Source organism: Hylobates moloch, unplaced genomic scaffold (genome assembly GCF_009828535.3).
Source record: "Hylobates moloch isolate HMO894 unplaced genomic scaffold, HMol_V3 SCAFFOLD_18, whole genome shotgun sequence".
Classification (NCBI taxonomy): domain Eukaryota; kingdom Metazoa; phylum Chordata; class Mammalia; order Primates; family Hylobatidae; genus Hylobates; species Hylobates moloch.
Window position 1 is genome coordinate 32,713,001 of NW_026652293.1, and position 17,291 is coordinate 32,730,291.

Genomic DNA, 17,291 nt, shown 5'->3' on the forward strand with positions numbered 1-17,291 from the left:
GACAGGGTCTCACTCTGTCACCCAGGCTGGAGTGCAGTGGCACAATCACGGCTCACTGCAGCCTCAACCTCCCAGGCTCAGGCCACCCTCTCACCTCAGCCTCCCAAGTAGCTGGGACCACAGGCACACACACCCACCATGCCCGGCTGATTTTTTGATTTTTTTTTGTGGAGACAAGGTCTCACTATGTTGCCCAGGCTAGTCCTGAATTCCTGGGCTCAAGTGACTGAAGAGGGGCTATTTCTTCTTTATGTCTGTATCCCTAGAGCAAAGTAGTACCTGCATATAAGTAAATGCAATACTCTTGGGTGAGTGAATGACTTGAAAAAAAAAAATTAAAGTTTTGCCTAGAGTATTTTATTTTCAACTGTCTGGTGTTCTATATATTTCTTGTTCACATGCATTTGGTAAGCTTGCTATTTTTAATGAATAGAAACTAGCTTAGTCATATTCATCCAAGGAGAAATCTAAAACAAAAACTTTCTCTCTTAAAGATCATTCACTATAAATTTGGTTGTTTGTTGGGGTTTGTTTTTTTAAATATTTTATCTTCATTGTTACCAACCTTTTTCGATCTCTGCACACCACAACAGGAACTTTAGCGTGAAAATCAGATTCCACATCTACATATAATACTAATAAGGAAAAAAAAAGTAAGCTAATGTCAACATCTCTAAAATATGTACTCTACGGCAAACATTAAGTAACAGTTTCCTTCTGAAAATCATTCTCATTGCTTCTGTGGGATAATCCACTCTTCTCATTATGAGCACCAACCCAACGAAATCTCTTACCTCTCTTGGTGTCATTCACTGTACATCACAAACCACAGGTAGAGCCCCAAATACTGTCCGAAAATTATAATCACCTTAAGAAAGGTCTTAACATCCCTAAAAGTTTTAATATTTCCAAGTAAGTAGATAATCTCGTCAAAGTTGTTAAACCTTCATAGATAATTGCAAAGAGAGGACACTCCTTACTCCTGAGAGCTAGTTCCACAGGAGCCATGAAAGGAAGACCTATCATGCTTTGACAGTTTCGTTCTTTTAAATTACCAATGTAATTGCAACCTAACTCTTCTGGCCACATTTCCCATTAGTATATGAAAAGTTTGCCTAATCAAAGCTGCTAAGGAAGGACTAACTGGATGAAGCACATTTCTACCCTGAAATCTTTCTCTGTATCTCCAAGGGTAAGCCCCATGCCATAAATGTCTAATCTAAATAAAAACAGATAGATTGGCCGGGCGTAGTGGCTCACACCTGTAATCCCAGCACTTTGGGAGGCCAAGGTGGGTGGATCACGAGGTCAGGAATTCAAGACCAGCCTGGCCAAGATGGTGAAACCTCGTCTCTACTAAAAATACAAAAATTATCCAGATGTGGTGGCACGCGCCTGTAATCCCAGCTACTCGGGAGGCTGAGGCAGAGACTGCTTGAACCCAGGAGGCAGAGGTTGCAGTGAGCCGAGATCGCGCCACTACATTCCACTTCAGCCTGAGCGAGACTACATCTCAAAATAAACAAAACAAAAATAACAACAACAAAAAACCAGATAGATTAACATCATTTGTAATTCAAAGAAAATTTCTCAATAGTACTTGTTGTAACGATTAATTTAGTCAAAAAACACATGCTGAAGACCTATATGTCAGAAATTTCATTAAGTAGGGTCAATATGACAATGAGTAAGACACAAAAAAGGTCAATAAGGGGTTTGGAACACAAATATATAAACAAATCCTGTAGGTGACCTGTAGAAGATACAATAAGAACATAAAGGAAGAAATAATCAATTTTACAATCAGACTGAGTTTTATAAGCCTACATTGTATGACTTAAGATGATCTACTTATATATCTTGGATGGAAAAGGCATATATTAAATATTTGTGCTAGGATGATACTACCTAGGAAGTCTGAAGAGGTAAATGTTATGTCTATGTCTTATCTGTAGTAAACTTTAAAGTTTTTCAGCAATTAGAAACAAGTATTTAAGAAAGAAAACTGTATTAAAATACCTTTATATGATAAACTGTACCAAACTCATTCCTAGAAAACTATTTTCCCAAGACAATGGCCAACAGGAAACTGATAAATAAGAGCTGATTGTGTGGACAGAAAGAAAAAAGAAATTTAGAATTCATATTAAAGCCAATGAGAGAGTATGGCTTTAAAAAAAAGCTCTCTCTTCTAACCCAAATTGCAAATACTTTTGCCAGATACTTTTGATTCATATAATTTAGGGTAATAATAACAATCACAACAGCAAAAATGTAATAAGAAGTTATTGTATATCCCACACTTTTCTAAACTATAGCTTAGCCTATCTCATTCTAACAACAACTTTCTCATCAAAAAGATACAATATTGCCATTTTACAGATGGGAAAGCTAAGGTATTAACACAAATAATTTGTCAAAGGACACACAACCAATAAGTGGCAGAACTAAAATCTGAGCCCAGAAAGTCTAGCTCCAGATCCCAAGCTTAATCTTAAGCATTTACTTTGTAACAAGAAAAACAGTAAGTAAAAACCAAGCAAATCTTGTAGATTGTAACACATGACCTGGAGCCTCGTTTGAGAATCTTGTAATTTTTAAAATTTTTTTACCTATATGAATGATGTGTTTACAAAGGCAATCCAGACAGACAAAGCACACATGAAAAACTCAACTAGGTATGATTCAACTGATGTAATATAAATGATTAAATATAGATGCTTTAGGTGGGAAAAAACATATTTACTCAATGCATGCATACATTTTTATTCCAAGTCTCTCCTTAATTTTTCAGTAATGACCTCATAATGATTATAGGTTTTGTCTTCTTTTACATAAGAAATGCCCATAATATTCAAAGCAAATATTTTTTAATTACCCAAAAGGCAGTAGTGTTTTGCATATGAAGGTTTTTTGTTTTTGTTTTTTCAAGACGGAGTTTCACTTTTGTCGCCCAGGCTGGAGTGTAGTGGCGCAATCTCGGCTCACTGCAACCTCCGCATCCCAGGTTCAAGCAATTCTTCTGCCTCAGTCTCCCAAGCAGCTGGGACTACAGGTACGTGCCACCACGCCTGGCTCATTTTGTGTTTTTAGTAGAGACGGGGTTTCACCATGTTAGTCAGGCTGGTCTCAAACGCCTGATCTCAGGTGATCCACCCATCTCGGCCTCCCAGAGTGCTGGCATTACAGGTGTGAGCCGCTGTGCCCAGCCTACATGTCAATTTTAATATGGCATTTTTTTTTTTTTACCTAAGTTACAGTAAAATTATATTTTCTAGTATACCTATAAACAAGTGTGTGTATGTATCTCCATTTGTAATGCAATGACTCAACTATGCCAGCAGTTTAGTTTTAACTTGGTTAGCCATATATAAACAACACATGTATCTTTAGAAAGACAAACTTAAAAAAAAAAAGAAAAAGAAAAAGAAGAGAAACTCACCATTTTTCTTTAAAATTCCAAGTACTTTTATCAGAAGATCTGGATGATTCATCTAAAAAAGTTTCAAAATAAATCGATATACTAATTTCAAAGTTTAGACAGCAGAACATTAAGGAGAACTCAATTTCATTAAATAACATTTAAATATAATCATGCTCTGTGTTTTAAATTGTGAAAACAGAATCGTTTTTCGTTTGTTTGTTTGTTTTTGAGATGAGGTTTCCCTGTATTGCCCAGGCTGCAGAGTGACCATAGCTCACTACAGTGTGAACTTCTGAGCTCAAAGACTCCTCCTGCCTCAGCATCCTGAGTAGCTAGGAGTATAAGTGTGTGCCACCACATCCAGCTAATACTTTTTTTTTTTTTTTTTTTAAGAGACGAGGTCTTGCTATTTTGCCCAGGCTGGTCTTGAACTCCCGGCAAGAAGGATTCCTCTTACTTTTGCCTCCCAAAGCACGGGAATTATAGGCATGAGCCACTTTGCCTGGCCATGTTTTACTTTTATGTCGACAAATCTTGTTCAAAGAAGTAGAATCTAATAAATGATATAGCACTATTATTCCAGAAACACTCTTAGAATTAATGGTTTCTTAAAGCAAGAAAAGGTTCTGGAATTTCCCATCAAAACAAAAAAGAAATGACCAGATGACTGTGAAAAAGAAATTGTTGAGATAAAAACTTTAAGGGATATAGACAACTGGCAGCTTAGTCAAAAGGCTTAGAATAAAATACTATTTTATGTAACAAGCTTGTCAAATGTTTAAAGTGTTTTTTGCTATTTAAGAATATTTAGGCCAGGTGCGGTGGCTCACATCTGTAATCCCAGCACATTGGGAGGCCGAGGCAGGCAGATCATCTGAGGTCAGGAGTTCAAGACCAGCCTGACCAACGTGGTGAAACCCCATTGCTACTAAAAATACAAAAATTAGTTGGGCATGGTGGCATACACCTGTAATCCCAGCTACTCAGGAGGCTGAGACAGGAGAATCGCTTGAACCCAGGAGGTGGAGGGTGCAGTGAGGCAACATTGCCTCACTGCACTCCAGCCTGGGCAACAAAGTGAGGCTCTGTCTCAGAAAACAAACAACAAAAATATTTAATAACCATACATTAATTATAAAGTAAATGTATCACCCTAAAAACACCAAATTTTCACCCAAATCAAACCTCCCTGAACGTAAACATATTATTCAATTCAATTTAAAACATAAAATATTGACTTATTTTAAGATTGATATGTCAATAAAGAATGTCAGCAGTGCTAAACAATATTGTTCTAATACTGACAACAATATTAGAACAATATCGATATTGTTCTAATGATTCTAGGTACTACTTATTAAAATACCCATATGCACCAGATACTATATTAAAACACCCGACATATATTAATATTATCTCATTTAATATAAAAATTATTATTCCTGTTTTGGAAATGAGAAAACTGAAGCTCAAAAAGTTCAAGCAACTTGCTTATCACAGAGAAGATCTGAATCTAGGTATCTGATTTCAAAACTCTTCCCACCTTCTATACTGCTTACCAGAAGTATTAACTATTCAACATGTTCAAATATAAACATTTTTCCTTTTTCCAGCTTTCCTCTTCTGCTTCCTTTTGCCCTTGTCCCTTATTTCTTTTATCCTGCCTTTGTCTGAAATCTAATAGTAATTTCCAAAAGCACTGTTTAGTCATGATGGTAACACTATACAAACCAGAGTTTTATATTCCCCTATCCTTTCTCTACAAAGATAATCCATAAAAATTACTAAGTACTAGTTAAGAATCACACAGGTAACATTCTAATTACTTACCTTGGGAGGAAATTTTATATCTATATTAACATCACTACTTTTCAGAGCAAATCTAGTCAGAGATGAGCCATACAACCTAAGTGAACATTCTGGAATAAAGGAAAAACATCAAAGCATGAAATAGCATGCAAATATGAGAGATGTAAAAAAACAGCGACAGGAAAATTTCACACACTTCAGTTCTACGTCTTCCATTTCTAGTAAGACAATTATACAAGAAGGACACCCTTTCTAACTGATCTATAAAATAAAAAAATGGTTCCCAGTTATGGAGTGTAGGCACAGAGAAGGGAGAGAGAAACTACTCATAGAAGCTTAGTGTTTAAACAAAATTTTAGTAATAGTTCATTTAGAAATGACTGAGAATATGTTTAGCATTCAATATATAACAGTAACTAATGTACCAACTTAGCTATGGCTACTGTCACAAACTACATTTATTCTTAAATATTTATGTAAGAGCACTTTGGGGAAAGGATCATAAACATTCAATGCCAATGCTTTTATAAAATACGAAGTGAAGCCAAGTCAGTTAATTCTGTAAACCTAAAACCCAAAACACTGTGGTTCTCAAGTTTATAGAAAAAAAAAAAGCAATAACACACTACTTACAGCTTTCCCAGACTATGAAACATGTTATTCCAAAAATCATAATACAGCAAATGTTAAAAGGATCTCACCAGAGGCCAATTTGAAAATAGTATGATTGAGACAGATCAGGCAGATTTAGTTTCTTAGAAAGTTTAACTTCATCCTCAGTTATATATAAAAAAGTCTACTTTTCAAGTTCATAAAATGTCTGAAAGTCATTCAAGTCACTAAACCCATAAAAATTTCACTCCTTTTCTTATCATAGTAAATAATTTTTACATGTAACTTAAGGATTCAATGTATTTTAGGTAGAAAGCCATATTATTATATAAATACTTCGAAAATTCCATTTTTAAATTTCAATTTTATATTCTTTCTTATAAATCTCAAAATGGATCTATATGAAAGTATAATTTATCAACTTTCCAAAATCTCTTTGGTGGGAAGAAATAAGTCTTATGTCAGATACATTTACTTTAATCCTATACTGAGGCAAAAAAGGTATGGGTTAAGCAAATAGTCCATACATAAATATCTAAAATAAATCTGACACTCCCTTGTACCAAACAAGGACCTTTTTCTAAAGGCCCTATTAAAGTAAATTAATTTTTCCCCACCATCAGGCAACAGAAATTTAGTTCAGTGACTGGATGAAATGTTTATACTGAAAATAATATAACAAAATAGTCCACTCAGAAATCAGTGATATTGAAAAACTAAAATATTTGACTGCTAAGAAATAATTCTACATCTGGCATTTTTAAAATCTTTTTTTCTTAGTACAAAAGTGTGCTGTGCCATAATTCTCAATTTCCTTGTGTGAAATATTTCCCTCAAAAATTCATTCATAAAACAATAAAATTTATCTACTTTTAAGGAGAAAAGGGAAGAAAAACATTAAGAAATGTACCCTAGTTCAAGAGGAGCAAGGGAAGAGTTTTGTGATTTTCAAAATCAAATATGAAATGTATTTCTACCTGGTAAAAATGTCGTTATAACCTTTGACATTTCCTCCACAATTTCCTCACGGACTCTGAGGTCATCATCTGTTATTCCATGTTCTTTTGCTAATTCAATGACTGCAACACTTAAAGCAGCCAAGTGGGCAGGGGAAGGAGGTGGCAGAGAACGAAGCTCACTTTCTTCTTGTTTTTCCTATTAATGTAATGATTCACAACAATAAAAACAAAAAAGGTTTCTATTTTAGTGTCCTTATATTTAGCAGGGAAAGACAGAAATAAACTAACTCAACAAATATTCACCTTCCATCTACCAGATACCTACAATATGGAAGTGAACGAAAGAGAGACTTCTGCCTTTGGGAAGCAGGGTTTTGAGAATGAGAGGTACTGTGGGGAATGGGGAGGGGATGCTACTAAGTTTTTAAAAATTTGTTCCACTGTACTGTCTGCATAAATTCTGAAATGCTACATTAAAGCCAAGGTACCTTAAGTACAATACTTACTTGATGATTTTGTTGCACCAAGGCAGATTGTCTTAGATGTAGCAGAAAAGTCTTGAATCCTATCTAATCAGTATATACAGTATCAAGTTAAATGGTCACAGGAAAACTTTCTGCCTACTATTTACCAGTGATTTCTCTTTGTGATTTTATCCAACGCTATGCAAAATGTTCAAAAAACCTCTATTCTGCTAAAAGTTTTAAAGCCAATTTAAATCTAGGAGGTAAAAAGACACTTTGCTATATATATGCAATGACTTTTATAAATTAATGTATTTTCTGATTTAAAAAATGTTAATTACAAAAGCTACATAAAACACAGGAAAATACAAAGAAGAAAATAACCCACAATTTCATATCCTACTATCTCCTTCATTCTTTAACACAACTGAGCCACAATCATTCTCTTTTATTTAGTATTATTAACACATCCCCTCCCCACACAGGCATTTTCTATTAACATTTTTCACTCAAGAAACCATCTCTTATCTTTTGAAACATGACGCTCCTATCAGATATAATAGCCAAAGCTAGTTGGTTTCCCCACCCAATCAAATATATTAAAGACTTTGGTCCATTCCTATTTTCACTAATTGTTACCATATTCAGACTTAACCTAAGTAAAACTTACCTCAGGTATGGAATTATCAAACATGAGGGGTAAGTCAAACTCATTTTTCTAAGTCTCTGTGATCATTTCTGCAATTCTTAATTATAATCTAAGTCTTAGATGAGCATCTAAGTTTCAGTACTATTTTCTTTTTTTTCTTTTTTTTTTTTGAGACAGAGTCTCGCTGTCACCCAGGCTGGAGTGCAGTGGCACGATCTCGGCTCACTGCAAGCTCCGCCTCCCGGGTTCACACCATTCTCCTGCCTCAGCCTCCCGAGTAGCTGAGACTACAGGTGCCCGCCACCTTGCCCGGCTAATTTTCTGTATTTTTAGTAGAGATGGGGTTTCACTGTGTTAGCCAGGATGGTCTCAATCTCCTGACCTCGTGATCCGCCAACCTCGGCCTCCCAAAGTGCTGGGATTACAGGTGTGAGCCACTGCGCCCAGCCGTTTCACTGAGGATCCATCCAAAGAACTAATAGCAACAGACTTAATGAAAAAATGATAAAAGGCCAGATGCAGCGGCTCACATGTGTAATCCCACCACTTTGGAAGGCCAAGGCAGGCATATCACTTAAGGTCAGGAGATGCAGACAACCCTGGCCAACATGGTGTAACCCTGTCTCTAATAGAAATACAAAAATTAGGTGGGCATAGTAGCAGGCACTTGTAATCCCAGCCACTTGGGAGGCTGAGGCAGGAGAATCATTTCAACCTCAGAGGCGGAGGTTGCAGTGAGTCAAGATCACACCACTGCACTCCAGCCTGGGTGACAGAGCAAGACTCCATCTAAAAAAAAAAAAAAATTTATATATATCTATACATATATATATATATATATATGACATTTTTCACAGAAATATAAAGATCAATCCTAAATTTACAAGGACTCTCAAAGGACCCCAAATAGCCAAAACGATCCTGACAAAGAACAAAGCTGGAGGAGTCACACTTACTGGCTGCAAAACGTACTACAAAGCTATAGTAATCAAAACAACATGGCCAGGCCAGGTAGCCCACAGCTGTAATTCCAGCAACTTGGGAAGGCGAGGCAGGCAGATTGCTTGAGGTCAGGAGTTCGAGACCAGACAGGCCGACATGGAGAAACCCCATCTCTACTAAAAATACAAAAATTAGCCGGGCATGGTGGCACACAATGGTAATCCCAGCTACTCAGGAGGCTGAGACAGGAGAACTGCTTGAACCCAGAGGCAGAGGTTACAGTGAGCCGAGATCGTGCCATTGTACTCCAGCCTGGGCAACAGAGCAAGACTCTATCTCAAAACACAAAACAAAACAAAACAAAACAAAACAGTATGTGTACTAGCATAAAGACAGACATGGCTGGGCACAGTGGCTCATGCCAGTAATCCTAGCACTCTGGGAGGCTGAAGTGGGAGGATCACTTGAGCCCAAGAGTTTGAGACCTGCCTAGGCAACATGGTGAAACCCCGTTTCTACAAAAAATACAAAAATTAGCCTGGCATGGTGGTGCCTGCCTGCAGTCCCACCTACTCAGGAGGCTGAGGTGAGGATGGCTTGAGCCCCGGAGGTGGAGGTTGCAGTGAGCTGAGATTGCACCACTGCACTCCAGCTTGAGTGACAAACAAGACCTTGCTTCAAAAAAATAAAATAAAAATACAGACAGACATATAGACCAATGGAATCAAACAGAGAGCCCAGGCCAGGCGTGGTGGCTCACGCCTATAAGCACTTTGGGAGGCAGAGGTGGGCGGATCACTTGAGGTCAGGAGTTTAAGACCAGCCTGGCCAACATGATGAAACCCTGTCTCTACTAAAAAAACAAAAATACATAAATATATATATATATTAGCTGGGTGCGGTGGTGCATGCCTGTCTGTAATCCCAGCTACTTGGGAGGCTGAGGCAGGAGAATTGCTTGAACCAGGGAGGTGGAGGTTGCAGTGAGCTGAAATCATGCCACTACACTCCAGCCTGGGCAACAGAGCTAGACTCTGCTCAAAAAAAAAAGAACAGAGAGCCCAGAAATAAACCCTGGCATGTATGGTCTAATTATTTTTGACAAGGGTGCCAAGAGCACTCAACAGGGAAAGGATAGTTTTTTCAACAAATGTTGCTGGGAAAACTGAATATCTACATGTAAAAGAATGAAGCTGGACTCTGACCTTAGATCATACACAAAAATTAACTCAAAATGGATCAAAGTTCTAAATGTCAGAAACTAAAACTAGGCCAGGTATAGTGGCTCACAGTTGTAATACTTTGGGAGGCCAAGGCAGGAGGATTGCTGAAGCCAAGGAATTTGAGATTAGCCTGGGCAACATAGTTGAGACTCCATCTCTACAAAAATAAAAAATTAGGCCAGGCACGGTGGCTCACGCCTGTAATCCCAGCACTTTGGGAGGCTGAGGCGGGTGGATCACCTGAGTTCAGGAATTCAAGACCAGCCTGACCAACATGGTGAAACTCCGTCTCTCATAAATACAAGAAATTAGCCGGGCATGGTGACAGATGCCTGTAATCCCAGCTACTTGGGAGATTGAGGCAGGAGAACTGCTTGAACTCAGGAGGCAGAGGTTGCAATGAGCCGAGATTGTGCCACTGCACTCCAGCCTGGGCAACAAGAATGAAATTCTGTCTCAAAAAAATAAAAATAAATAAAAAATTAGCTGGGCATGGTGGCACATGCTTGTGGTCCCAGCTACTTGGAAGGCTGAGGCAGGAGGATCACTTGAGCGCAGGAGGTAGAGGCTACAGTGAGCCATGACTGTACTCCAGCCTGGGCAACAAAGAGAGACCTCATTTCAAAAACAAAAAAAAGAAAAGAAAGATACTAAAACCTACACTTATAGCTATAAAACCATAACTAAGAAATGTGAAATCATAAAACTCCTAGAAAAAAACAGAAGGGAAAAGTTTCATGACATTGGATTTGGCAATGATTTCTTGAATATGACACAAAAGACATAGGCAACAAAAGTAAAAGCAGATAAATTAGACTGGACGAAATTTAGAACTTCTGTTCATCAAAAGACACTATTGACAGAGTAAAAAGACAACCCACAAAATGGAAGAACATATTTGCAATCATGTATCTGATAAGGGATTAATATCTAGAATATATAAATAATCCCTTAAACTCAACAATAAGAAAACAAACAACCCAATTCAAAAGTGAACAAAGGATTTGAATAGACATTTCTCCAAAGATATACAAATGCCAAATAAGTACATGAAAAGATGCTAAATATCACTAATCATTAGAGAAATGCAAATCAAAAGCACAATGAAATACCACTTCATATCCATCAGGATTGCTATTATGAGGGTGGGGGGGATGGGGGGCAGAAAACAAGAGTTGGTGTGAATGTGGAGAAATTGGAACCCTTGTGCATTGCTGGTAAAGATGTACAATGATGTAGCCACTGTGGAAAACAGCATGACAATCCCAAAAAACTAAACATGGATTTACCATTTGACCCAGCAATTCCAATTCCGGGTATATACAAAAAATAAATGAAAAAAGGAACTCAAATAGGTATTTGTACATCGATGTTCACAGCAACATTATTCACAACAGCCAAATGGTGGAAACAACCCAAATGTCTATCCATGGATGAAATGATTCACAAAACATGGCATATAGATACGATGGAATATTATTCAACCTCAAAAAGGAAAGACATTCTGATAGATGCTACAACACGGTTGACCTGAAGACATGCTAAGTGAAATAACACTGAAGGATAAATAATGTATGATTCCATTTATATGGGGTACCTATTATAGACAAGCAAATAGAAACAGAAAATAGAATGGTGGTTACTAGGGGCTGCAGGGAGAGGCGAATGGGGAGTTATTGCTTAATGGATACAGAGTTTCAGTATAGAATGATGAAAAAGTTCTGAATGAAGGTAGACAGTGGAGATGATTGAAAAACAATGTAAACGTACTTAATGTCACTAAACTGTACACTTAAAAATGGTTAAAATGGTAAATTTTATCTTATATATATTTTACCACAATAAAAAATTTCAAAAAAAAAAACCTTCAATGTGCCAATAAGACAATGCAACATCTTCTCAACATGGAATATAAAGCATTTTGGTCTCAATTTGCATTTCTAGGCCTTCCTCCAACCATTCCCTCCACCCTCTCCAATATTTTTGACAGACATCCACATTTAAACAGTCACCAGTCTCCAAATACTCTATGTGCCATTGGGCCTCCATGCCTTTAAATCATTTTGTCCCCTATGTGTATCCACCTGGTAAAACTAATCATCCTTCAAGGTATAGCTTAAAAGTCAAATATTCAGCGAACCCTTCTTAATATCTTTCTTTTCCAACATAATGAAATGCTCCATTTAAATCGTGATCAATACTATCACCTGTGCTCTGAATTCCATCCTTCTTTACCTACTCAGTAATAATCTCCTTCTCCTTATTTTAAACATTACACAATCTACTAGTCTGTGTTTTCATTAAGTAAGCCCTCTTAGCCTTTTTTTTTTTTTTTTTTTTTTTTTTGAGACGGGATCTCACTCTGCCACTCAGGTTGGCGTGCAATTGAGTAATCTCTGCTCACTGCAATCTCCACCTCCCAGATACAAGTGCTCCTCCACCTAAGCCTCTCAAGTAGCTGGGATCACAGGCACGTGCCACCACGCCCAGCTAATTTTTTGTATTTTTGGTAGAGACGGGGTTTCACTATGTTGCCCAGGCTGGTCTCAAACTCCCGAGCTCAGGAGATCCACCTTCCTCAGCCTCCCAAAGTACTAGGATTACAGGTGTGAGCCACCAAGCCCAGCACATTAAGAACAGCAACAACTATCATTTATTGAGTACCTACTATGGACCTGGCACCTTGCCAAGTGCTTTACAGATGTTATGTCATTTAATTCTCACAATATCACTCCCCAGATAGATACTACCAAAACCATTTTATACATAAGAATACTGAGGCTTACAGATGTTAAATATCGTCCTACAACTACAAGGTGGAACTGAGAATTAAATCTAGTTCTAACTCCAACACGTATGCTCTTTCCACTCCATTTAAATCATTAATCAACAAATATTTATGGAACAACTATATGCCAGGTACTGTGCTAAGATGGGAAAAAAATAATGCATATATTCCCAGCCCTCATGGAGCTGGGAAAGAAAGATTAAACGATTATTTAAATTAAAAAATTAAAACTGTGATGAGAATTTTACTCTGCCAAATTAAAAGAAAAAAAAAAACTGTGTGCCACCCTAGCTACTACCAATCTTCCTTTCTTTTCTGCACAATTAAGTTTCCTGAAAGTTGAGTCTACTCTCCTTTTATTTCCTTATCCCTTCTCACTCAAAACTATGTCTTTTTTAGTTCTAAAGCAGAAGCTGTTCTTCTCAGGATTATCAAAACCTCCTTAGTTGCCAAATCTGACATTTTAAATTTTTATTTATTTTTTAATTGACAGGATTTTGCTACATGGCCCAGTATGGACCCAAACCCCTGGGCTCAAGCAATCGTCCCACCTCAGCATCCTGAGTAGCTGAGACTACAGGCACCAAATCAGACATTTTTAAGCTTTTAGATTATTTTCATCTATATTATCACATTTTCAACTAACATCTTGAAACTTTCTTTTAGCTTCTCTAACACCTTTCTCTCTCTACTTTTCCTATTATTCTACTCATTCACCAATCTATTCACTGTTCTTCCTCTACTAGTCCCTTAAATGTTTGTATTCCGTGACATTCTGTCCTTATTCATTTGGTGACCTCATCCACAACTATGATTTCAACTGCTGAAGTTTACCAAACCTTAATCTCCAACTGCTAATATAAGTTCCAGATCCTTATATTCAAATGACTGTGGGACATCTCTACTTGAAATGTTCCGTAAGTGTCTCAAACTCAGAATGTTATGAAACATTTTTTATTTCTGCTAAGTAAATGGCACCACAATCTATGATAACATCTCAAATCAGCTATCTTATGATCATTCAAGATATCCTAGGCCTCTACTCCCACAATTCTACATCCTGAATCTCTCTTAAAACTCAACTCCATTCTCACTAACTACTACTTCAGGTCAGTGTTCATCACAGCTTAATTAGATTATTATGAAAGGCTAACTGGTCTCCCCAAACAGACCCTTCTCAGGCTTCTTTCACAGAGGCCAGGGTGAGTGACCTTGCAGAAATACATGCTATCGCCAGGCGCAGTGTTTCACACCTGTAATCCCAGCACTTTGGGAGGCTGAGGTGGGCGGATCATGAGGTCAGAAGTTTGAGATCAGCCTGGCCAACATGGTGAAACCCCGTCTCTACTAAAAATACAAAAATTGGCCAGGCATGGTGGCATGCACTTGTAATCCCAGCTACTCGGGAGGCTGAGGCAGAAGAACTGCTTGAACCCAGGAGGCGGAGGTTGCAGTGAGATGAGAAAGCGCCACTGCACTTCAGTCTGGGCAATAGAGCAAGACTCTATTTCAAAAAAAAACAAACATGTTATTAAACTCCATAATGCTCAAAATCAAATCCAAATACTCTAACACAGAACACAAATGCAAAATCAAAACTATCTATCAAGCAATAACTCCCCATTTCCCCCTCCTCCAAGCCTATGGCAAGCACTATTGTATCTCTGATTCTGATTACTCTAAAAACCTCATATAAGTGGAATCATACACTATTTTTCGTTTTCTAAAAGGCTTATTTAACTTAGCATAATTTCCCAAGGTTCATCCATGTTGTTGCATATTGCAGAATTTCCATCCTTTTTAAGGCTGAGTAATATTCCATTGTATGACTACCGCACATTTTGCTTATCTATTCATCCATCAATGGATATCTGAATTGCTTCCACATACTAGCTATTGTGAATAACGTTGCCATGAACCTGGGTGTATAAATATCTCTTTGAAACCCTGCTTTCAATTCTTTTACGTATATACCCAGAAGTGAAATTACTGGATCATACTGTAGTTCTATTTTTAATAGAAGTATTTCTCCTCTTCAGTGTTCTGGAAAAATCTGTATAGAACAAGTACATGTATATTGATCAATTATCCCAGAGCTCATTGACTTTTTTCTTTTTTCTTTCTGTTTAATTTTTTCTTTCTGTGTTTCGCTCTGGTGGTTTCCACTGCTATATCTTCAAGAGTTCACTAACCTTTTCTTTTGCAATGTTTGATGTACTATTATTCCTACCCAATATAGTTTTAATCTTAGATGCTGTAGTTTTCATTTCTAAAGGTCCTGTTCATATCTTTTTTATATTTTCCATGTCTCTACTCCATCTCTGGAACATCAAGAATACAGTTATATTAACTGTCTTACTGTCCTCTGCTAATCCTAACAAAGGCGTCAGTTCAAGGTCAGTTATTATAGCTGACTTTTCTCTTCATCATGATTTGTATTTTCCTGCCTCTTTGCATGCCTGATAATCTTTGACTAAATGCCACATTATGTGAACTTTTTTCAGTGATGAGTATTTTTGTATTTCTGTAACATTCCTAAGCTTTGTTCTGTAATGACATTAAACACTTGGAAACCATTTATCATTTTGAATCTTGCCTTTAAAATATTTTATGTAGGACCAGACCACATTTAATTTAGGGCTAAATATCCCCACTACTGAAACAAGAGTCTTCTGAGTACTCTATCCAGTGTCCCATGAAGCATGAGGCTTTCCAGTCTGGACAGGAAGAAGTCCTGTGTGAGCACCAATCACTGGTCTAATTTCCTCTGACAGTTCTTTCCCTGGGTTCAAGAAGCTTTTTCATATGCATGCACCAAACAGCATTGTGCTGAATACTTGAAGAGGATCATCCACAGTTCTCTGGATTTCTTTTTGTGCAGTTTTCTCATTTTAGTTACACTGTCCTGTGAATTCTAGCTATCTTGGACTTAGTGCACTCTAAGGTCCCTCTCTTCAACTGTGAGAGTCCACTGGGTTCCCTTCCCTTTGGTGCAACCTAGAAACTCTCAAGCTGGAGCCAACATTGGGCTCAGGCCATTTGTTTTTCATTCATTGACTCTCCTTTGTCGCCTGAAAACCACTGCTTCATATTTCTGTATTTTTTTTTTTTTTGTCATTTCAAGGGAAAAGTAAATCCACTGTTACTCTAACTTCACCAAAAGTATAAGTCCTATATGGCTGCATTCAAGTTTACTTTCTTTTTGTTCGTTTCTGTAATGTTCTAAAGTTTCCCTATATGGGCTGAGCATCCCTAATCTGAAAATCCAAAATGTGAAATGCTTCAAAATCCGAAACTTTTTGAACACCAACATGATGCTCAAAGGAAATGCTCATTAAAGTATAATGCAAATATTCCAAAATCTGAAAAAATCCAAAATACTTTGGTCCCAAGCATTTAGGATAAGGTATACTCAATCTGTAATGTGTATAGGTATAGTTTTCCTTTTTTTTTTTTTTTTTTTTGTGATAGAGTCTCGCTCCCTTGCCCAGACTAAAGTGAAGTGGTGTGATCTTGGCTCACTGCAGCCTCCACCTCATGAGTTCAAACAATTCTCATACCTCAGCCTCCCAAGAAGCTGGGATTACAGGCACATGCCACCATGCCCAGCTAATTTTTATGTATTTTTAGTAGAAACAGGGTTTTGCCACGTTGCCCAGGCTGGTCTCAAACTCCTGGGCTCAAGCAATTCACCTGCCTCAGCCTCCCAAAGTGCTGGGATTACAAACCTTAGCCACTGCACCCAGCCTAGGTATGATTTTCTTTTTAAGTTTCTTGCTTGCCCAGGTGAAACCCCGTCTCTATTAAAAATACAAAAATCGAGCAGCTCGGGCGGCGGGAGGAGTGGCAGCGGCCAGGCAGCCCAGTTTCGCGAAGCCTCTCGGCGGGCCGCGACCCGCAGGCACCCAACACGTGCCTTCCCCGCCGCCAGGATGCCCAAGAGGAAGGTCAGTTCCGCCAAAGGCGCCGCCAAGGAAGAGCCCAAGAGGAGATCGGCGCGGTTGTCAGCTAAACCTCCTGCAAAAGTGGAAGCAAATCCGAAAAAGGCAGCAGCGAAGGATAAATCTTCAGACAAAAAAGTGCAAACAAAAGGGAAAAGGGGAGCAAAGGGAAAACAGTCCGAAGTGGTTAACCAAGAAACTAAAGAAGATTTACCTGCAGAAAACGGGGAAATGAAAACTGAGGAGAGTCCAGCCTCTGATGAAGCAGGAGAGAAAGAAGCCAAGTCTGATTAATACCATATACCATGTCTTATCAGTGGTCCCTGTCTCCCTTCTTGCACAATCCAGAGGAATATTTTTATCAACTATTTTGTAAATGCAAGTTTTTTAGTAGCTCTAGAAACATTTTTAAGAAGGAGGGAATCCCACCTCATCCCATTTTTTAAGTGTAAATGCTTTTTTTTAAGAGGTGAAATCATT

The 17,291-nt window shown here is 37.9% G+C and overlaps 1 protein-coding gene across 12 annotated transcripts in view; it reads right to left on the reverse strand.

Annotated features, from left to right (window-relative positions):
• TUT4 (terminal uridylyl transferase 4) overlaps positions 1–17,291 on the reverse strand; it is a 132,488-nt gene that overhangs the window by 67,704 nt on the left and 47,493 nt on the right. For 9 of the 12 annotated variants that reach the window (XM_058430352.1, XM_058430346.1, XM_058430344.1 and 6 more), the window contains 5 exons: positions 17,026–17,067; positions 6,823–7,000; positions 5,255–5,343; positions 3,443–3,494; positions 566–635 (listed from right to left, as the gene is read on the reverse strand). In XM_058430352.1, the coding sequence (XP_058286335.1) occupies positions 566–635; positions 3,443–3,494; positions 5,255–5,343; positions 6,823–7,000; positions 17,026–17,067 (431 nt within the window). The remainder of the gene's footprint in view (positions 1–565; positions 636–3,442; positions 3,495–5,254; positions 5,344–6,822; positions 7,001–17,025; positions 17,068–17,291) is intronic. The other 3 variants (XM_058430350.1, XM_032137508.2, XM_032137512.2) reach the window with 1 other exon arrangement.